General features: G+C 39.0%; 1 protein-coding gene across 3 annotated transcripts in view; it reads right to left on the reverse strand.

Moving 5' to 3' along the window:
- Positions 1–3115: 3115 nt before the first annotated feature.
- The window catches only part of tsnare1 (T-SNARE Domain Containing 1), an 86426-nt gene continuing 65174 nt past the window's right edge, over positions 3116–24367 (reverse strand). For all 3 annotated transcript variants that reach the window (XM_027002398.2, XM_027002407.2, XM_035530892.1), the window contains 3 exons: positions 20005–20087; positions 14048–14152; positions 3116–3587 (listed from right to left, as the gene is read on the reverse strand). In XM_027002398.2, coding sequence (XP_026858199.2) covers positions 14057–14152; positions 20005–20087 — 179 coding nt within the window. In that variant the 3' untranslated portion in view covers positions 3116–3587; positions 14048–14056. The remainder of the gene's footprint in view (positions 3588–14047; positions 14153–20004; positions 20088–24367) is intronic.

Genomic DNA, 24367 nt, shown 5'->3' on the forward strand with positions numbered 1-24367 from the left:
ACATAATAATAACATGTACAGCATTGCATGTGTCCTGCCTTCAAAGACTAAGGTATACAAATGGGTTTTTAGTCTTTTTTTAACAAATCCTTAGACTCAACAAGTGTAATGATCAAGCGTAAGCGGTTCCGCAGTGTAGGAGTGTATACTCGAAAAGCACAATCTCCCTTCAGAAGCTGTAAAGAACATACCCATAGTCCCAGTTCCATTTGAGACATATTCTAGATGTGATGACAACATTTGCCATCATTTAGAGAGATATTTTTTTCTCCCTGATGAAGGTTTGTGATCGACATATTTTGTGTTCATGTCAATTTAAATATTTAAGTATCATAAGTTGTGTGTGACATTACTTTTCAACAATTGCATAGCATATATTTAGAATTGCTGACCAGGGTTGAGGGTGAATGGGAGTCTTTTATGAGTATTACCATATACAGATTGCTGAGCCTAAGCAATCTTTCAGTTTTATGGCTGCTTCTGGTACTCATCCTTATTTGCAATCCTAATTTAGTTTTAGGGGCATGTCTCTGAAACTCAAAAATTGTATTAGACAGAAATAATAATAATAATAATAATAAAATGTAGCAAGAAAAACATTAAATATGGACCCATAATGGACATGACGAACATGTTGTCACATAGTCTCAAGACTTTAATATTGTGTTCATTTTATTATATGGACTGTGATATGTGATATTTAAATTGGTAAGTGTGCTGAGCTGAATGTCATACACTGGGAGATGTTTCATCATATGGCTGTGATTAGCGGCATCCTGTCACAGCCGTGCGGCCTTTCACCTCACGAACACTCCGACCTGTGGGCACAAATCTCATGCATTTGATTAGTGTGAGCTGGTGGCATTTAGGACATCATCCATAACAGATACATTCCCTTATTTTTTCATATTTTGACCTTTATCTGTCCACCAGCTAATGAAGACATATTATTAATGAGCAAGCTGTCTGTTTTCTTTGCAGCTATCACTATGACAAAAACTTAGTGGTGTTGTGGTAAAAGTATTTGACATTGCAGTGAAAGTTGTGTAAACATCACAAAAAAACCCCAAATCTTTCCTAAATTATCTGATGTAATCTTTTTGTTTCGAACTTTTCTAGAAGTCATACCTTTCCGTTTGCTTTTGTAACAACAGCTTTGACTACAACACCTTAAATTTAAAAGTATTACTCAGATTTGGCCATGTACTTCCCTGCCATCCTTGTTGAGACAACTTGTTGCATTCATCGTTGTAAGGTTTGTGAGGCAGAACTAGATGCACAAATCAGTATGAGAAGGGTAGCCATTGTGTTCACAAATGCAATATGTTCCAGCAGTTCAGCCCATTAGAAAGCTGTTAATTTCTCACCATGGAGGGCTGTCTGATTCATGAGGCCTCGAGGAGCAATAACCCAGTGATTTATCCTCCACTAGCACACTCGCAAATGGGAGTGAGAGAGAGAGCCTAATGATGCACCATTCCTGCCACTTAGCCAATGTTTTAACATCCAAATAAAGATGGATTCATTGAGAAAAAACTCAACATCTTTGTGTCTCTATTTTTACCATTAGCTGACTGGTCAAAAAGTCTACAAATATCCATATGATATTTCTTAATGTTTTATTACTTTATCAGTAATGGTGTGTCATGGAACGCTCGCCTCCCACGAGGCACGTGGTTTGGCCAGCCACGTGCAGTGGGAGGACCTTCGTTTGTGGCCACGCCTGCACACACCTGCACCTGGTTTGTCTATGTGTATTTAATCCCACGTCAGGGTGTGCAGCGACGTTGGTTATTGTTGACGTAACGTGTTAATGTGGTGTGTTATTGTCAGTGTTGATGTTAAACGTTATATTCGTTATTGTTAGATGTATACGTGTTTATCGTCTTAGTGTTAACCGTTTCTTGTTTGTATTAATCGTGTGTGATTCTTGTGAGTGCCGTTAGTGTTCTATGTTAAATATTAATAAATGTACATCCCAGATGTTGGAGTCTGTGCGTCCTGCCCGTCGCCCTGCGGCACTCGGGCCACCCCACATTACATGCTGGTAAAGTGAGGTAAATTCTGTGTTAATTAAATACAGTGAAAAGCTCCAAATAACCAAATAATTATTTTAATCTATACAACTTGTTATATATTAATCTATACAAATCATCATTATCAGAATGAGGCTTCTTCTCATTTATTTTACTGAATATGCTGAATGAATCTTCTGCATTTGACCATGCAACAGATAATGACCACATTCATTCATATTTTTATTCATTTTTTAATTCCTTGCAGCATTCTGGTGTATTTGCACAATCCCCATATAATTGTGCTGCTTTGAAACAAACAGGCACTGTCTCTATTTTAGTAATCATTCAACAGAAAGTACTATAATTATTTTAAACAGAGATCAAATGTGTTACCATCTCTGTATGATATATTGAGGGAAAGATGTAAAGGATGTTGGCCTCATCTTGATTAGCTAATGGCTGAAATCCTGAGGCAATGACAAACCTGTCTTGTTTTTATGTCTTGAATCATCTTGAATTGGCATTTGCTGTGTGTCTGTGTGAGAATTCTGAGGGAGAAGGAAAACTTGAAGGAAGGGAAGGAAGTATTGATAAATATTTAAAATAATATCAGTTTCAATGAAGCTGTATAATTGTGATAACTGTATGATTGTAAGGTGTCATATAAAAAGAGGATATGGAGGGAGGGAAGTCTGACAGTATACTGTACCACTCTGAAACTCCCAAGTTCACTTTCTATATGTATTGGACTGGAATCTAAATAATGCTAAGAGGATTCTTCTGTACACATTCTATTAAATATCAACTAATGATGATTAACTAAAAGAGTGGATTGTTTAATCAACATAGGCCACCACTTATTCCAGACACAGAAATTGAAAAGAAAAATAATTTGCTCAGAAGCAGTTTTGCTAAGCCTTGACTGGCACAGGACAGATCCCAGCATGGTCATAATCAACTGTGGGACAGATTAAATCCTGCCAAACTCCGAGGAAGCTTGCAGTCCTGGCTTCATAGTGACCTTCACTTGTGTTAATGTAAATTGCTACTGAAGAAGAAAGCCGATGCTTTTATAATGTAACTTTTTTTATTCATCATATGATACAGATACACACATATTAGCAAAAATCCCTGCTCAAAGCTAAATCTGTTATTTCCAAAATAAGTATTTGACTTATTGTTACCATATATAAGATATTTTGTGCTCTAGGAAATGAATGCTATCACATTACTATTTAGCTGCAGTCCCTACAAGTACAAATAATAAACATCTAAAAAAAAATCTAATTTGTTCATGAAAAGTGCAGTGAAGCCTCAGGTCCATTTGCAGTATGTTCTTTGATTTGAGCTCAGTTTCAAATGGCAAGGAGCATTAATAACACAGTACAGTACAGAGCTAATTGAAAGCACTATAATCAACTAATATACCACACACACACACACACACACACACACACACACACACACACACACACACAGATTCCCAAAACCAGGAGAGAGACAGGAGGTGTGACAGAGCGTATGGCCTGAGGAATGCTGGAGAGATTGAAGCAGTGCAGGAACTCAGATCTGTAGAAGAGAATCACAGCAAGAGGAAACAGGTCAAAGGACTGATATAGACAAATACATTACAGTATATCTCCAAGGCACATCCATGTCATATGCATCTACTTCTTCCACCCACATGACTTGGTTGCACCCTATATTTAAATTATCCTGAGCTTTGAAGAATATTTATGACTGGAAGTTAAAGCCTTAATTAAGTCCAGGCCAAAGTCCAACAAGTTCACAACAGAACTGTATCATTAATCATTACAGACCCAAGCTCCTCATTTTTATCTGAAACTATAATCAGCAAGTTCACCAACACAAAACAGATTCAAGATTAAAAATTTCTTTAATGTCATTCAACTATACACTTGTAAAAAGAGCTCATAACAGAACGAAAATACTTGGCATTTGGCTTTGTCATTTAAAACACGTTTAACTAAGTTAAACAAATCTGCTCTCATCAGCTACTGGTTTTCAAGGTGAATGGGAAATGTAGTGTAATGCATAGCAGCAGCTGATGGTTGTAGTTGACTAACACACAAAAATCCGAGGTGTAGCTCATTCAGATCCATTACAGAAAGTGTGTGTCATCTGTCAGCCTGTGGCTACAACATGGCTGAGTGAATGGGACAAAAAATGTCTGTAATGAAACAGCATCTGGGTCTTTCCTACCAGTTGCCTAATGCGTTTTTTAGCCTTTGTCCCATGACCATCTACTGAATATAGAAAATTAGTAGAATGTGCCTGTATTTAATCTAAGTACAAGACGCTTTATAATGTGAAAAATGATCAATCAGTTTACACCTCCTCCATCTATGCACCCCATTTCTCTTACTTCCGTTTATATCTAGTATTACTATTCTCTTAGACTGCGTGCATCATTACCTCTTTTTTTACACCACATGTCTACTGCCTGCCTCCCATTCCACTCAGAAGCAAACACACTTCACTTTCTGTCACTCTCTCTGCACTGCATTGCTTGGCTCTGCCAAGGGCTCAGGGTTACGTCCCAGCGTGTGATCAGGGACAATGCCTCTGACCAGGTAGCTCCTCGACCTGCTTCTCTTGCCTCTTAGTCAGGAAAAAAGAGCAAGAATGAGAGACAGAGAGAAAGAGAGAAAGAGGTAGAGAAAGACAGACAGGGATAAAGAGAGAGAAAAAGAAAGAGTAGCAGAGAGAAAGAAAGAGGCAGAGAGAAAGAGAGAGAAAGGCAGCACAATCCATGAAATGAGAGCATGGGGACTCACTGCCATTTTCTGAAGGAGTGATGGCCATGACGCATTTCTCACTACTGTCACTGCATCCCCCAGCCATGTCTCAGCGACCCACTCACACCCACATGCGCACTCAATCACACACACTTAATCTCACACACACACACAATATATGAAGTGTGTGATCTGCAGCACTGCAGACACAAAGCAAGGCTACAGGGACAGACTGTAAAGAGACACAGAAAATGGGTAAAATGTGGGAGGATGGTAGGCAATGAGAGGAGATACTCCAGTGAGTCTGCAAAGGCACTTCAGTCATACTATTTGTTTTTTTTCTCATGTGTATACAAATGGACAAATAAATAACATGTAATCATATATTTATGACCGCTTGGCCATAATGTGTTATGTAGGTTTGAGGTCTGAGCTGTCACTTAGATTTATAAATGTTTTGCTACATTTCTTTTGTTATCATACTGTATGACTACTAATTGTCATCTTTGTGAAAGTGCCACAATGGCTTACATACAGTTCAATATATATTTATTCCTCTACAGAGATTTAGTGTTCACAGCAATTGCTGCGAAATATTCCTTATTATTTCACATTACTGTTATCACACATTAGGTATTGCCATATGCCATAGTTTGTGACATTGTTTTAAAATCAGCAAAATAAGTGTGACTAATTTTATGCCTCATATGGATTTCTGAGATACCAACAAAAAGGAGGGGGTACATAATGATTAAGTGTGAACATGAAAAAAAGAAGTAGGAGTGAGAGAAGGAGCCAGAGGGGGAGGGAGGAGAGAAGTAGTAGAATGTCTGTGGTGTATTGGCTGATAAAAAGGAATCTGTCCATCAGATCTGATGTCACCATCTCTACTGCTCCACTGTGTGGGAATGTTGGCTGAGAACACTGAGTGGGAGGAGGGGGAGAAAGCAAGCGAGACTGGAGAGAAAAAGAGAGAGATGGAGGAGAAAGAAGTGAGAGAGGAAGAAGGAGGGAAACAGAGGGAAAGAAGGAGAGAAGGAGAGGGGAGAAAGAAAGAGAGAGGAGAGAGAGAGAGAGAAACTCACTGTTTGAATGGATGAAGGGGACTGAAAGGAGGGGGGAATCCTGGAGGAGGAAGGGGCAACAGTGAGGGGAAGAACACCTGCTTTGAAGCGACAGAGATCAGAGGGCACTCTCCTCTCAGGCTGCTTCTCAGGCCAAGACACAGACTCTACTTGCTATATCCACATCAAAGCCTGTCTCTTTGCCACGGCAGGGAGGATCTCCCCCAGCATCCACCAACTCCCAGTTCTCTGCCTGCTTGCCAGCTATACTTCCGCCCACAAGCCCAGTGCACTAAACCTCACAGAGAGGAAGGGGGAGTTAGAGAGCCTCCTCAATCACTATCAAGCTCAAAATAACATGGTAGGACAAAAGACAGAAATCGAACACTGGCTAAACACATGTGAACAGATTTGATACAGAGACCATGTGACTTTATCCTTTAATTCATAATTATTCATCTGATCATAAAGGTCTTCAAAATAATAAGTACCAAGAAATACCAAGGAATTCCAAGGAATTCCAAGGAATCAGCACTTAACACATTTAAAAAAAAAACAAAAAACTAGACATCATGTGATAGAGAAGTTAAACACTGCTTAGGGTAACTCAGAGAGGACAGATGGAACCGTATCATCTGCAGGCATTTCCAGAACTAACGTCCAGGTACCTTGTGTTGAGAATTTTTAGAAGACACAGTCCAACATAGTTTCCCCAGCTCCTAGGATGGTGTAGGACACACCAGGCTGCAGCCTTCAAACTGACAGCCTTGGAAGGGCTGTCTCTCTGCTTGCCAATCTGCCTATTTTATTTTGCTCTGCAATTAAAAAAAAGTAAAATTAAAAAAAGATCCTCGACTCTTAAAGGAAGCGGAAAGTCAAGCTGGTTGTGATGCTTTCCACCCTGAACACCGTCAGCCCCGCTCTTCCCATCGGAGTGTGAGCAGTTTCGAATGAGGAGCTCAGTGCTGATCAGGCTGCTGTAGTGACAGCTTGAGCTTTCAGCTGGGGAACATGGGGAGCCTAACACATTAAGGCGACCAATCAGCTTTAGGTAATCCTAGCTCTTCCTGGAGACACAGGCAGGAGGAGGAATTAGATGAGGGTGCATCACTCACTGGGAGAAACCACTGGGAGAAACATATACATGAAGGACAAAACTGTTTTCTGTCTTCTTTTTCATGTCTTCTTTTGTCGATACATATTTTTAAATTCGTTCTCTGTAATCTACTGATATCATACAGAGATTTCGTTTTGGGACTCCGTACACTCCCAGCTTCCTTGTCACATGACATTACCTGACATGGATGTGGCAGTGATTGCTGTTCTCCTACACTAGTGCCTGTAATCCCCACTAGCAAAGTTTAGAATAAGCTGACAGCACCAAAAAGATAAATAAAGGATTTTCACATTTCATCCTGTACTAGATAATTGCATTTTCTTTCATCCTTTACCTCCAACACAGTTGGCAAATCCAGGTCTTTTCCTATGTCACAATCATCTGGTACAGAAAAATAACATTTAAATACTTTTATTGTTTAGTCTGTTTTTAAAAGAATACTTTGAAAGTCACTTTTAATCACTAACTAATCAATTAATATCCCAAACCACATATACTGAAAACAATATTTATTTATTTAAATATTTATTTATTACTGACAAAAAAATGCATTTCTTAATAATAAAGAACAACAACAACAACAAATAGGGTACTGATATTGACTATGAGTGCAACCACAGTCAAAAAGTGAACTCAGAAACTTCTCTCACTCAGAGAAGAGAGTGACTAATGTCTTGCATTACATTTGTTGTTTATTCCTGCCTGGAAGCAGTGAAATAACCCTATTAAATCAAGTAGTCACCTCCCCTCATTAATCTCAATGCAGCATACTAGTTTCTCAAAGCTAATGTGGTTTGGAATTTGCATGAAGCAAGTTTACCCACAAAGCTTTGTCTAAGGAGATTTGTCTAAGAAAAGTCCAGATAGAGAGCTTTGTCCTAGACATGTATTAACCTTACTAGATCTAAGGCAATATACCGAACTCTAACACCAGAGTGTTTCCTTCCTCTGTTTAATGTCTGCCACTCTATGGGAACAGTAATATGTATTAAGAAGTGCTTCATAATTTAAACTATTTAAACAAAATTTTAAAGAATTAGTGAGGATCTCAATGAGGATGGCCTTATCTTGTGATTACTGTTTTCATTTTCAGCATATTGTACAAATGAAGATGAAGTGTTCACTCCTGAAGGATTGTGGGCACAGCAAGTTGGTGAAGAAGAACTGAGATAACTCCAAACCTGTACTCTTTGCCATCACAGTTTTGAGACACAGGTTTGACAATATAATTAAATTACATATATATGGAATAGCCTGTAACAGATAGCCCAAATGTGATCCTAAAACAGGTAAAACTAGCAGTACTGTAACGTGCTGAAAGGACATGAACATACTGGCTGAATAATTGGCACCATACTTTCTCAGTTATGAAGATTTCAACTAAACATAATTATAAAACTCCAGAGAATTTTTTTTTATAACCTTAGTCTGGAATGTCTAAATCAGGTTCAGAGTCACCTAACATGGTGTAAGGCAAATCACTGGTTGGACCAAAGTGTTACTTCTTCTCAAAAAAGCCAGCATCACTAGGCTCCCATTCCACCTGCTGCAAGCGTGGAGTCAGCACACCTGCACCTTATGGGCTAATGAGTGAGGGCATCAGAACAAGCTCCAGAAGAGAGGGCCCAGGGATAGGGAGCAGCTATGTGGTGCAAGGTAAGAACTCTAATGATTGCTGTCTTCTCTGACACCTTCCACAGAGTAAGCCAGACATGGGAGAGTCCATTGCTGTACCAACTTGTGTTTGTTTGGTGTTGGAGATGCAAGACTAAAGTTAAAGGTTAAAGTTTTAAGTTAACAAGTATTCTTAAATTAATTGTTTGGCAATAATCAATAATCAATATAATTTTACACTTAGCAGTCGATTAGACCACATGATTGGTGCATTTATTAGTTTTGCACTGGTTCTATGAAACTAATGAAGCTAGCAAGTACTGGAAGCTGTTTCACCAGAAACCTTTCATAAATACATAGCCAGATCTTTATTTAGTTACTTTAAGCAACAATGTTAGGCTATGTAAGCTATGTTTTGAATAACTAATTTGATAAATAGTTCATAACTCATAGACTTCTGGTACAGTTTCTCCTTCAAATGTAGAAAGTGATAATGATTAACCCTCCCCGTAAAGCCTCACAATAAAATTCAAATGAGAGCTCACTAACCAGTAGTCTACTGACAATGTCCAATTGTTGATCTATGCAAATATGATATTTGATATGATGTTTGACATTTGCTTATTCTACAACAAATCAACTGGCTTCACACTGCCATAAATTAACTGTGAGAATGACTGGTCATGACAGTAAATGGCTGTATCATGTCAGAAGTGGAACAAAGTGTATTACATACTGATGACAAACAAACCGAAAATACACTTTTGACTTTGTTAGATTTCACGTTTAATACTCTAAGTCATCCCATTACTATTCTGGCACTTTTTTCATTTTGGATTTTCTTCCTCTCATCTTTGCAGTGTCTTAACATGGATCCCAGCTCTGTGTTGTCAGCTTGCCTTTTTAAATTCATTTGAATAAGCCTCTTTTTTTTTCTTGAGCCTGTCTGCTCTGTTTCACTGCTCTGACTAAATCAGCTTTAGCAGCTAAATATAAAAATGTTGCTTGTGTGTTAATTCTTAAATATTTATCAAGGTGCTTGAAATACATTTTCATCCTTGTTGAAGTATTCACTGAGAGAAAAGCCACAGAACATACACATTGCATGAAAGCTCTCACAAAATAAGTGGCCTTCAAAAAGACTTTGACAGTGAATTTTGTTTCACCCTCTTTTAATCCTTGATTATGTTGATTTAGTAGTTTTGGGTCTAACCTAGTTCTGAACTAGCATTTCTAATGGACAATCCTTACTGACCAACCAAAGTACAAGACCAGGCTCAATCCATTAAAATGAACAAATTAATTAAGTGAATGAATGAATGAACATGGGAGCAAGTAAGTGAGCTCCAATAAAAAACAACTAATGAAACTAACACTAAATAAATAAATAAATAAATGAGCAATAAAATTAACAAAATCCGAAATCTTCTCAAAGCCATGTTAGGGAATTCATTTTGAGGTGGTTGGAAATGCTGAATATGTAAATAACAGACTGACTAAATAATGTGAAAAGAGAAAAAGATAGAATAAAGAGGTGGTGAAAAGGCTTGTGCCTGCCAAGAAAAGCCAGCGATCAGCTGGTGCTTATAACACCAAGCATAAAGCTGTGAGAGCAAGCTGTTTGTGTCATTAGTCAAACTTTGCATTTTGAAAACAACACAAAACTGTCAAAGGCAACGCCCTTATCTCACCCTCAAAAAGTAAAAGGTGGAAAATATTCAACAAATGTTAATGCATTCTGAAAACATCATCCATATGATGCTTGGACATTATCATGCTCTGTGCTGGTTATGAACTTAATATTAAGGCCAGATGACAGGTGAAGTTTACCTGTCTCCATAGAGCCCACTAAATCACATTAAAAACCACCCCACAAATAATAGTTTAAAGAAATTCAAATAAAATGGAGATCAAAACCACCTAATACCATCTGCCAGTACCGCATGCAGCATTTCTGCCTGCACACACTGCATAGATAAAAGCAGTGGGTGAGAAAGGAGTTTTAAAAGGATCATGAGGGTTCTTGGAGGTAAACATTAGAAGGTGGGGTGGCCTGCATGCTGTCCTGCTGAAGCATACCTCTGCGGTGGGGCTGCTCGTCTGTCCTTTCACTCAGCGACTACGTCTGAAAACGCACAGGGCAGAGTCGGAGGGAGCAGTGGTGACTAGCACAGATGCATTCCTTCCTGCTAATCCCACACTCAGTGGTCAGCTTCTGACTTGATAAGGGTCAAGCTGAGACTTCGCCCAGCCATGCAGACCTGTGCCAGGTATGCCCAGGGAAGCATGTTGGCCACATGCCCTTCTGTTCAGAGGCATCTGCCTTTGTGAAGTAGGGGAGTGTTTCTGGGTTTGTGTGTCTGTGTGTGTGTATCTCTTTTAAGACAGTTGGACAAAAATAGAGGGGAAAAAAAGCATGGGAAATAACAGAGCAGCTGTAATGTACATAATACCACTGCAATTCTACACTTGTAGAAGTTTACTTCATAAGATACTGCTGAGTATAAAACATGCATTTAGTGATTTCACTGTGCATATACAATCTCAGTTTAATTTCAGGTGGAAAAAAGATCAACCTGGTCAGCAATATAAATAATTTCAATCGTGCATGTGTGTTTGTGTGTGTGTGTGTGTGTGTGTGTGTGTGTAACATATGTAACATGTTTAAGAGTCATGTGAGTACTCCACATGCTTGCAGAGACTATTGCTGCTTGCTCCCTCATTGGCTGACATGAGTGACTAATCTGCGTATTTTTGTTAGCATTATAGCAACTTTGTATATATAAAATGGTACATCTTTACACTTCATAATACTTGCTGAAGTGAAGTACAGATCAGTTATTTTAGGTGCAACAATCGCTCATACTGACTAATAGACAGTGTAGCCTATTCCTACAGTTTTACATCATGGTCTGCAAATTAGAGCTGAAAAGAGCAATAGCCATTTGTCACACCATTAAGGGTTCATTTTTAGCAGCCTAGTGACTGCATGAACTAGGGCCAGTCCCTCATTGCCCCTGATTTTAACAGATCTGCACGCTACAGTTAGCACATGGCACTGACATGCATATTGAAGAATATCTCCCCCCCAAATGACTCTGTAAACAAGATGTGAGGGCAGCACTGGTAACATAATTCGTAGGAATAAGTGTCAGGGTGCAGTTATTGCGTTATTTAGTGTGCCATAAAGCGCCAGGCTATTGATTTGAGAGGCGAAGCAGCTCCCCAGTTATTTCTGTCATTGCCACTCTCATTAAACTGATATATTAGGCTCTGTGCTTTCCCCTCTGCCTTTGTGTCTCAGAAAAGGCCTCTTTCTCTTGTTCTTCCCTGCTTTGCTTTGTTGGTCCTCTTTTGTTTCTTCCTTGTTGTTCCTTGTTGTGCCTCTTTCAGGGAGCTCTTAAAGTATACCGGTATCTGTTACCGATATTATCATTATATTTTACTAATATTTGTTTTTATTTGGAGTACTAAATAATGAATGATCTTTAATACATGATCTTTGCAACATCCCTCAAAACACACCACTTGTAGCAGCACCCAGCACAACAGTGTGAGCAACTTGGCTTAAGCAGCAGAGAAACAGAATGAACAACACAACATGAAAAGAATGAATAAAGCAGGCTATCAGCAGAGCTGCATGTTTTGTGCTTAGATACATTCAGAACTGTTAATTCTGGATAAATCCATACTAGTTTTGGAGCAGGATCCCTGTAAACAGTGGACTGGCTAGTACTCCCAGGCTTACAACAGAATCTGGGATGGCAAAGTACCAGACATTATTGCTCAGGCTGCCACCCCAACCCTTTCCTCACACACTGCACAGAGCCTGCACTGAAATCCCATCTCCACTGCAAATATGATTTTGTACACATTGCTTCACCAATCTCAAAAACCAGTAATGCGTAACCTTAGGGAGTTGACCTGGAGTAGATAACTGGAGGATGTATGCCAAAGCTCTTTAGTCAAGGAATGAGGGAAGACCAACAAGTGACCAGGCTGAAAAAGCAGAATATTAATATTCAAGAATGGACCCTGCTTAGGCAGAACAGAGTCCTAGTGCAATATACACTATATACGTTGTATTTTTCATTCAGTAATATCAAGACTCTGAATCATTTCAAAAACTACTTATTGACATTGAAGTACATCAAAGTCACATCAAACTAATATACTTATAACTATCAATTCTTCCTATCAATGTTTATGACAATGTAATGTTAAATCTTCCTCAGTGTGCCTTGAATGCATAAAGCACTTTGCAAAAGATGAGATCTTGAAGCCAAAGTTCAAACAAGTTTTTCTCTCTTTTAATGCCATTTTACAAACAGCAGTTAAGAGCTAGTTAATTAAAGATGTTATCTGGCTTCACGTTCAGATGAAGTGCAGAATAGGAGGTGTATGGGACATTCATAAGATAGAGAGAGGAAAAGAGAGTGAGAGAGGAGACTAGGAGCGAAGAAGCATGTATTTGAGTGGAAGTGAAAATAGAGCGGAAGTAGTACTGGAATAGAGAGACAGAGCAAGAGAGGTCAGAAGTAAGTGGCATAGAAAGAGAGAGAGAGAGAGAGAGAGCAAAAGACAGAAAAATTATCAAAGAGAAAAAGATACAAAAGTGGACAGAGACAGAAGAGCAGAGAGTATGTATGTAAGTTAAAGGGAAAAGTTAAAATGGAGTGGTAGTAATATTCGAGCAGTGGAATGTGGGTAGAGAGAGATAGAGAGGGTTAAAGAGAGATAGGAGGGAGAGAGAGAAAGAAAGGGAGAGGGAGACAGAGAGGGAGAGAGACAAGCAGCACAGGTTATCTAGAGGGAGAGCGGAAGAAGGGTGTACACTGATGGATATGTGGAAGAGTCCAGCCTGCACCTCAGTCTGCTCTCCCACGGGAAGATTAACATCTCATCTCTCACCTCACAGAAACCAGTTCAGTCCGCCACTAGTCTGCTAGCTTCTCACCCTCACTTATCGATCATGAGGCTATGAATGAAGTGAAGGAATAAACCAAAGCCACTTGCCCAGAAATGAATAGTAATGCTGAAGTGAAAGAAAGTAGGTTAAATTGGCCTTGTGCCATTACCAAAATGAGGTAATCCATGTCATAAATAGAAATATCACACATGGATGAAAAGGAGATTCCCTGAATCACTTTGTCTGGAAAAAAGGTCTTTAGAGTGACAAATGCAATGCTGATATAATATCATAGGGTACATAAGTCAAGAGTTTCTTTTCAGTTAGAAAATTGTTGCAGCTTTCTATGGTACTTTGGCAAACCTTATATTAATTTAGAATAATTAGTGGCTATCACAGTAAATAAAATGTTACCTATTTTAAAATGAACATAGCATACTGTCTTTGTACGTGCACTAGTATCCTGGAAATGATTCAGGTTGCCAATGAAAAGGGCTATTCCCTTATTTAACTTATTTTCGTTGTTCTCTGTATTGATGAACAGCAGATGCAGGTGGATGGCTTACCTACTGCTCTCATTTCCTGACTGACACAATGATGATGATGATCAGAAGAGTCAAAATGAAAGACCCAGCTATGAGCAGATAGCACTTCCTCCTTCTCAGCTGCCTCTGTGGAAGGAAAGAAGAGGGGGATATAAGATGATCCTTTCTGTAATAGCATGTGGACAGTGAAGGACCTGACATAACTTGCATATGGTAATTTCATTCTGATCTCCTTGGTTACTGTCAAGTCAGATCCACATTTGTAGAAAATTATCTGTTTCATTACAAATGGAATGAAACACATGTACATATGGAAATGCTCTCAGGAAGAACATTAAAGTGGACCACAGTATTGATTCTAGATAGGTTCCACATTGCAAAATGTCCAAACATAAGTTTTATGTCATAGTTTTCCAAGTTAATTCAGGTGCAGTTGTTGCCGTTGAAAAAATTCCCAAACATGAGGTCCCATAGCTATTGAAAGAGCATGAGTGGACCGATATACACCTCTGTTTATGAACACATTAATTGTTCATATAACCCCTTCTGCTTTTCATGCTGTGCCCTCTTCCCCTGATAAGTGTTTACTGTTGTGGATTTTCTTTTTTAGAGAATGCCACAAGTGTTATTTGGATATTAACTGCTTCAAACCATTTCTCTTCATGGGAAATGAGTGCCCCCTGCCTCTGCATTATTTTGTCAGGTTTTTAAATTAAGCCTGTACCCAAGACATTCAACAGCCAACTACAAATATATTAATAAAAATTTGAGTAAATATATTTGTGCGCTGAGTAGATGTATTTAAATATATATTTTTATACTTGACTGCGCAGGCAGCACCCGTGTTTGGGAGCTGAGAGGGAGCACAGACTCTATGATGTTTTGAAACACTTTTCTTCTTCGCTTTTTTTCCCCTTCGTTTCCTGCTACAAAGCCAGTGAGAGCGGCAGGACTAGACCAGAGCTGAGCTGGAGTCTTTAAGTCCTGACGCGCTTCAAAGCGCGAAGAGCAATTCATCTTCTTATCTTAGACTGGAAACAGGCTTTCTATGTGGAAAGAGAGAGAGAGAGGGAAGAAGAGGAGGGGGGAGCAAAAAACTGCTGTCGAGTAATTTTCCGTTTAAACGTTCCACTCCACAACAATTTGCATAAGCAGCCCTGCGTCTGTGATAAGAAGATTGGTAATTTTCAAAGGCTCTGTGGGATTGAGAATTAAAAGCCTCTCTCTGCTATCTCCTCTCTTGCAGCTGGTCACCACAGATTCCCGGGCTTCTTTCTTACATTTCCTCCTAAACTAACTTACTTTCTCTCTCTCTCTCTCTCTCTCTCTCTCTCTCTCTCTCTCTCTCTCTCTCTCTCTCTCTCTCTCTCTCTCTCTCTCTCTCTCTCTCTCTCTCTCTCTCTCTCTCTCTCTCTCTCTCTCTCTCTCTCTCTCCCTCCCTCCCTCCCTCTCCCAGAGCAGACTCCTTGTGCTGCTTCTCGCTCTGTGTCATCCTGGCTTCCACTGTCATTCACCAGAAACAAGAAAATAAGAAAATGAATAAGGTGAAAGGGAACAGAAAAAGAGCTTTGCACAACAAAAGAACTGATGCTCTTTTTTACAGCAGGAATTTCCCCCACATTGGGGAAAAGGGAGACATGATTATGATGAGGTGTGGAGAATCCTGGGAGAAGCAGCAGCATGGGGTGGAGTGAATGCCTTTACTTATTTTGTACAGCATGGCCATAATTTAATTTTGTGAATGAACTTTTTTTTAAACAAGCATTTGATTAAGGTTGCATTATTAACACTCACTCATTATTTGAGTAAAGGCTTCAAAGGAGTACAAACTTCTGATAATATTGAATTTTACTCATGGGAACAATTTAGATTGAAAAAGGATGTCAACATGAGTTTCTGCCACTTGGGCAACTATAGCAAGCTCTTTCTCCACTGCATGTAAATAGATAATATATACATTTGCATTTCAGAACAACCCAAAATAAGCATTCCTCACCATTCATTACCATGGTAATACAGTGGGGAAAATTTCCACCCCAGTGTAGAAGTCAGGTCATAATACTCACAATACAACAAAAGTTTGATTATGTTGCTTTATGCTCCAGAATTTAAAAGCATAAACAGGGAATGAACCCTTGATAAAAGAAGAGCAGCAAATTCAAATGTTATCATTTTCACTTTATTCTGCTTTTCTAGATGTTAGTAGTTTTTTGCTGTTTAGAGAGAACAGAAAGGTATACATTTTATAACAAACATGGCATATATTAATGATTTGAATGAAAAGGGAAATGCGAGTACCTAAGACATCTACATCTGATCTCCATTCATGCTGGGAAGAGTAAGCCATACAGTTGTATAGAGCCATATTTAACATCTCCTGAACATTTTGCGATTGTGACTTATAGATTCCAGCTGAGGTGTCCGTAGGGAAAGCTATTTACCTTGTGTGACATGTGAAATCTCTTCATAATACCATAACAATGTGGCAGAATGATTACTGACATAATGTTATTCTGCCTTTATCTCATCTTCTTGGAAAATTGGAGGTCCGTAAAATAAGTAATGTTTGCAGTGCTACTGCCTTGCTTGTAATCGGCTTATGTACAATTTGCATAAAAATTCGGTCCCAGTCTAGCTGATTATGATGTTTAGAAGGCATGGCAAATAAACACTGACTTGTGGTTCTGCTCTGCACTGCAGTTTTGCAGTCGTTATACATGACTGCACAGAGCCGGCCACCTCCCGGGACTCCTGTAGAACCACTATGTTGCTTTAATTTAGCATCAGTGTACAGCAGTGTATTCACTAGAATACTGCCGGCAAAGCACCCTGATCAACCCTAAATATCTGTGGGTTATATAGAGGAGGGGAAAATCAGATTTTTTTTATAACAATGTGGAGGCAGCTATATTTACAGCTATATATACAGTGATCAATCAATGCTAAAAAATCTTACAAAACATACGTAGAAATGTGATTTGCAAATTCATGAAATGTTTGTGTCCCAACTTATATTAAAATATATGACTGTTTAGGGTGGTGCAGGATTAGTGGTCAGTTATTGTTAACTGTGGAAAAATCCTAAGAAATCATTTTTCTTCACAATACCTAGACACTATTTGATACCTTAGGTTGGTAGTATTGTACAACATATTTGAACATTTTAATATTAGCAGTAAGAATGTGAAAGCATGGTTTGAGTTGGAATTGTGCTGGAAGTGTGTTATGACTGTTCTCTTGCTGAGTCATGACTACCCTGCTCATAAGTTCAATTTCTCTAATTTAGATATAATGTGAACACTCCTAGTTTCAGAAAATAATATAATCTCACTTACACAAACAGAATTACTCACATGTTCACAAACCCTAGCTTCAAGCTACTAATATGTAAGACACTGGGCTATGGTGCAATCATTAGCCCTATCTCATGTCATTTATTACTACAAAATTGTACTGCATGGTTTATTTGCGTTGTTAAATCTCTCATCACAGTATGAAATGGAATTGATCAGTTCCCCCTCACATAATCCAGTACAACATTATTCTAGAGGATCTATACACATGTGGAATGAACAGTATCGCTTGGCACATCAACAAAACTTTTAAAGAATGTCTGCATAGCTAAGGTAAAAGAGACCATGGAAAACTAAGCTTACAAAAAGTAAAAATTTAGCCTGACTTCATATGTGGAAAGAACTGCTCAATTCCCAGTAAATGCAATTAGCTGTCACAGCAGCAAGGAGTTTAATAAATGTTTTTTGCTATGATCAGCCCTTGTACATAGCTTTCTGCTTTCTGTGCTCTTGTGTGTGAGGGATGGGGGCCATCTCTGGCAGCGGGTGTGTTCTGCGTGTGGCAGCCAGTTGTCTGACCGACATGGACACACAACAGCCTGCGCCTCAGGCAGACCGAGCGAGGCATACCTCAAACACAACAACCCCTGCCATGTGCTTCAGTGCAGAAGATCATCCTGCATCCGGCTGTCACACAGTTGCACCCATGCAGAACCAAATACACGTTCAAGCAAGCAGATGATTGCAGAGTCTTACTGACATAAGTGCAGCTCTAATTATGAGCAAGTTTGTTCTCTATTAAATCAAGTAAGATCATCCATATTTCCCTGTGAAACTTTTCCCTCTTATTTGTAGTAATATAAGTCTTTACATGCTATGTTCAGAACCTGCTCATTGAAGTTTAGTGCATGCAGCTGCTGTGTGGTAATGAACAATCATGTTTTATCTTGGTCCATTGAGCTCTGATGGGGCTGACAACACTGGTCTTATACACTTCCAAGAGAAGAGAGGATTTACTTTTGGCCTGACAGATTATAAATTCAATTTATCTCGGACATTTATTTAAGAGACATGCTGGGGCCAGAAAAGGAAATGACTTGCCATTTTTAATTGGCCAGAGCATGTGATGCTCAGCAATGTATACAGGCTTAAGAGAGATGCTGAAAAAGAGATGTGGGTTTGTTTGGAGCCAGACACACTCCTGCACTGCCTCCCTCCCCTCGGTGAGCGGCCAGCGGGACTGGCGGAGTGCTAAATTGCTCTGTGTGGGTTTGGTCACGGCTGAGCTCTCCTTGAGATAATGAAATGACAATTAATCGGAAAGCTGTTGCCACTCGCTCATTTGCTCCCTCACTTGCTCACTTGTAAGAGGCGCGAAGGAAAGGAGAGGGAAAATGGAGTTGAATGTGGGAGGCAAGAGCAGACATTTGGGTTTATCCCCATTTCTTCTTCCAGCTGAACACCCACTGGGTCTGATGATTTGTGGATTTTGATTGACTTCTTAATGTGGAAACTACAAATTTACTAAAAAGGACAAATTACAGAGGATGCATAAATATATTTTTCTTGGAATTTTATACAATAACGTTTGCGTTCCAAAGTACTTTATTCCTTTGATATTAGAGACTTTATGAATATGCAGAGTTGATCAAAAATGCGTGAAGAAAAACAGAAGTGGAACTTGAGAACTCTGCAGGTGTACACAAGCTCGATTACTCTCCTTCCTTCCCCCATACATACAAATAACTATCATTTTATACTCATAATTCAGGGAAGGATTTGTAGTTCCGTGTTAATGACAGTAGAAACGTGTGGAGCAGAAAGCAACAGTCATCAAAAAAACAAAAAACAGGAGAGAATCCATGCTTAGATAAAACGAAAACACATTATGCTGAGGGACAAATCATAATGTAACATCACAATCATCTAATCTGGTGTTTCTCGGCTTTTGGATTTGTAAACAAAGAAGACGTGGAGAAGCATGTACTGTTGAACAGAGAAAGAAGGGTGACTAAGAGTAAAATAATGCACTGCAAATGTTAATGGAATGCACTTGGTTGTCCACTTGGAAGTTAACATCTGGCATACTTTTAATGTATGTAACTTCAGGAATCAATATACAAATGAATATTTTTGTGTAATTGAAGAAAACAATGAAAACACATTTCAGGTAACTGTATTCAGGCATTTCTGTAATTCTGTAATTGCTAAAATGTATTTCCATTAAACAAATACTGATTAATCAATATCAGAAAGTCACAGGACATTAATCCTATCATAACAAATGACGTAAATATTCCAAATATCAGTGCAAGGGCTTATTTACCCCAAAACACATGTATAGCACAAGTTATTATTAATATTTATTATTTATTAAACCAATGCATGTGTTCACGCACACAGACAGACAGACACACACACACACACACACACACACACACACACACACACACTTCAATGTAGATCAAAAACATGTAGTACGTCCATTTGGTTAAAAACAGAAAACAAGCATTTTTAAGTTTTTAATATGTCAATGGTTCAGGCTGTAATTAAATTTCTACAGCACTCAGTGGTTCAAGCTGCAATCAATTTATTACAGCACTAAAGCTTCATGTAAGGTGTTTATGCACTCTCGATATAGAAAATCTATTTTATGCATACAGACATCGGATTCAGAATTATTACCTGATGATGGCTGGCCTTTGCAAGCTCCTGATTAGCAGTTTCCACATGTGAGGTGGTGGTCTGAATGTAGTCCTCAATGCTGTCTGAAGAGAGAGTATATTGGAATTATAATTAGCTTCATTAGTATCACTGGGTTCATGATTATTGCATCACTGCTGGAAGACACATACTCTATGTCTTTGAAACATGCTTCTTTTCAGTTTGTCCTTATATACATCCTCATAACCCTGAGTATCTTTACAAGCTATAAGCACACTTTCATTGGAGAGGGTACAGGCCATGAAAACATACCTCTACAAAAAACACTAACTTTACTGTCAAATATTGCATCTCTCTTTCATCTGCCTTACTTATATGATGTTCTCTCTCAGAAGAAGAAAGAGCATGATCTTTAGCTCCAGTTCTACCACACCTTACTCTCTAGATACACTCAGTCTGTGGCCTCATTGTGCAGCCACACGTCTGACAGACCACGGAAATGGTCACGTCTGACAAACCTGGAAATGATATCTTGCCTTAAACAGTACAATGCATGGTTTAAAACAAAGCTAAGATGTGGTGAGTGTTTAAAAGCATTGAGTTCAAATGTAAATTTGTTTATTTTTGCAAACATCCATCCAAGCCCTGCTTTTAGTTGTATAGGTCCAAAATCAGACCAGACTGTCAAACCTCATATAGAGGTGCAGCTTTGGATCCTGTGTTCACAAAGCTCCATGCTGTTTGAGACATTCATACATACGAACCCCAGATTGCTAACCCCAGAATAGCCTGTCTATGGAGCACAAAACATTTGCAAAAGTAGCAAAAGGTATGTATAAAGTTTGTTGTGATTTGAAATCATGTTTCTAGTGCATTAATACCTGACTAGTATCTTTAGAATCTGATATGATTTAAAGCCTTCAAGGAGTAATCTGATGATGACATTTACATTTTATACCACCAAGATATCAGTATTCTTTTGGAATTTATATGGGAAAAAAAATAATAAATAAGAATTTTCCACCTTGTAAAGCCAGTCTATTTGGCAATCTTAGCCTAGACATGCACAAAGGGATATATGCTCTTGTTTTTTTTTTAATTCAAGAGAAACCCAACCAATTATTAGCTTTGAATAATCCAAATTAGTTGTCTTGTATCAATGCACATGTACTTATTCTACCAAGTGAGAACTCTGATTCAAAATGCAAACTCAATTCCCTTCCCAATTAAAAACAAATGTGCGGTTCAACACACACGAGGGCCCAACTAAAGCAGAAGTGAGTGAGATATAGCAGGGTTAAAGTGGGGGAGCCTCAGCAAACGCAAGCACTGTAGCCTCCCCCTCTGTGTAGCCGCTAGAACTAATGAGGTTTTGTTTATCTCCTTCTGATTTGATTTGGTAGGGGTCACTGCTGCCGCCTGCTGTCATGCCAGAGACAGAGAGGCCAAGAGAGGAGAAAGACGGCCAGATTGAGGCTAAGAAACACAGAGCTTTGGTCAAATGGGGAAAAAAAAGTTATTTGATTGCTTTAACTGAAGCCGAACAGCTCATCTGACTAACCAAAACTGAAGAGTTCATCTGACTAACCAAAGCTGAACAGCTCATCTGTCTTGCAGCCACTGCTCTTTGCTTCACTCCTACACACAGGCCCTGCTTCTCTTTGATCCCCACACCCTATCCACCACCTTCTTTTCTGTCACTAAGGACAGAGACTTTTTCTTCATGCAGGAGCTTGGTCAGCAAGACCCAGTGACTCACACCAAAGAAGAGTGACAAAACAGTGACAGAGAAGAGTTTAAAGAGCAGAAAACTGGAATAACCAGGGGAACCCAGGAGGAAAGCTTTGTGGTGTGTGTGTGTGTGTGTGTGTGTGTGTGTGTGTGTGTGTGTGTGTGTGTGTGTGTGTGTGTGAGTGTGTGAGAGAGAGAGAGCGAGAGAAAGAGAGAATACCAGTGACCAGTATGACCCTCCCAGCCTTACCACATTCTCCTGTCTCATTTTAGATAGCTGATCTATCATCCATGACCAATTACCATGCCAGTAAAAAGCCAGCAAAAAGCCAGCAAAAATAAAGAATGGTTCACTCAGAAACACAGAAGGAAGATGACACATAGTGCTGTCACTAAATCAATCAATATTTCAATAAGCGAAAGAGGAAAAAGAGGTGTGGGTTTGATGAATCTCCAGACATGTGTGGTATGAAGACCCTGCAGGGTGGGTGACATCTCTCTAGTGTTAGCCTGAGTGCAATGGGTCATTAGGTTGAACTATGAAATGGGAATTCCATATGAGGCAAAGTTAAATGAACCTTGTGGTCACAGAGGGCCATGACTAACACCTTTGTGACCATTGCTTTAAAACAGAATTTATTACACCATTTCAATATCACAAATCATACCAAACAGTTCTTAACATGTCATGTTCACAAGTTTAAAAGTCTAAATTATTCTTATTGTGTGAACAAATTCATTCTAGCAAAACATAATCTTTAAATCCACTGAGGTTTACAGTTAAGTGATGTAACCCCACTCTCACATTTCAGTTCTCACCTGGTTTTTCATATGCATTGGCTGGCCTCAAGCAAAATAAATGTATAACCTAACAAAGCATCCACAAACAAGGTTATGAAAACACAATGAATTGACTGATGCTTTTTAATTTTCATGAGCTCGACATCCTCAGTTCATTTAGGAATTATATGAACAAACTGTTAATGACTCTAAATGAACAGACTTGACAAACTCTTATTTAAAGACACCACAGCTTCGTGCGTGTGCACACACACTCTCTCACATGGAGCAAATAGCTCAAAAGTAGGGCAGAAATAATCAAATAATTAACCAATTATGGAACTGGCAAGCCAAGCTACAAAACAAACATCTAATTAGTTTGAAGCTCAGCGCAGTGTTCCTTGCTGCAGAACCAGAGCAGTTCTTTAGCCAGTTAATAGGCACAGTGCATGAAGCTGACTTGTCTTTCAGTTGTAACACAAAAGCAAAGAGAGAATGAAGAATACACGAGCGAACAGCAAACCCACACCCCCAAAATTTCTGCCTGTATTAAGTATGTATCTAAATTGATCATGCAAGTTAATCCATGTACTTTTAGGAATCTCTCATGAATGCATGATTGTGAACTGTGTCTTTATAATGTGTCATGATACAGGCTTTGCTGCAGCTTTTTAAAAGTCCATCGGCTTTTTAAAAGCAGTAATCCAAACTTCTTTTACAGTCTCCTATATACGCACACGCACAAGCACACACACACACACACACACACACACACACACAGATTAAAAGCAACACCTACTGCACCACTACTGGTTTATAATAAGCATGTCAATAACTAATCAATGTATCAAAACTAAATATGATCAACCTTTCCCTTTAATCTCCACTCCACTTTTGACAACCTCATAAAGAAATGTTTACTGTTAATGAAGAGAAAAAGAGAGTTGGAGGGAATGGAAGCTGCAACTTGCCAAATTAACCTTTCCATAAACTTTTCTTACTTTCTCACTTACATCTGCCAGACTTTCCCTTGCATGTGTAGAAGACAAAAACCAGAAGACCATGTGGTCTCTCCACCATCTTATTGTCTTGATTAAACTCTATATGTGTTCCACTGTCAGCACAAGCTCTCAGGCAAGCTACCGTACCAAGAGAAAAGGAAACGTGAGGATGGGGGTGTGGAGAGACTGCCAGAATAAATGTAACAAAAAAGAGAGAATCTCCACGTGTCCTCCACTTGCATATTATCTACCCTGTTTAAAAAGGCCAAAGACACTTTATTGTCCAATATATTGCACCCTTGCCATGTATTTCTATGCATGTTCATACTTTTGCTCGTTACATTAATCATATCTTCTGATATTCCTCAATGTCTGATGGCATTTTGCTCTATAAAACTTAAGTGCCTGAGCTAAGGAAGAAGTCAGAGACAAAGTAGTTATATTGTCTCATTTCCCACTCAGCCTCTCCTTTCTCTCCGCCTATGGAGTCTCTGCTCTGTGTGTGTGTGTGTGTGTGTGTGTGTGTGTGTGTGTGTGTGTGTGTTTGTGTTAAATGGGCCTGAAGGGTATGTACGGGACATCTGCATATAAAGGCAAATCGTAAAACTCTCCTACAAGAATTCAGCTATTCAGCTGCCCAAAGAAAAGTATAGGACAGAAGATTAATTAAACTGAGACAAAAGAACACTGTAATTGAAGAGAACCAATTAGAATGTAATTGATTAATTTTCAAACATTAAAGGCACTGCCTTGTGTCTCGAAAAAGCTTGACACTGCTATTTTTTCTCTGGCCCAAAAACTGCATGTTGCATCTGAGAGGAATCTCACTGATGTCAAATGCAAAAATACTTCCTTATGTAACTACTTCTTAA

The sequence above is a fragment of the Electrophorus electricus genome, chromosome 10, assembly GCF_013358815.1.
Source record: "Electrophorus electricus isolate fEleEle1 chromosome 10, fEleEle1.pri, whole genome shotgun sequence".
NCBI lineage: Eukaryota > Metazoa > Chordata > Actinopteri > Gymnotiformes > Gymnotidae > Electrophorus > Electrophorus electricus.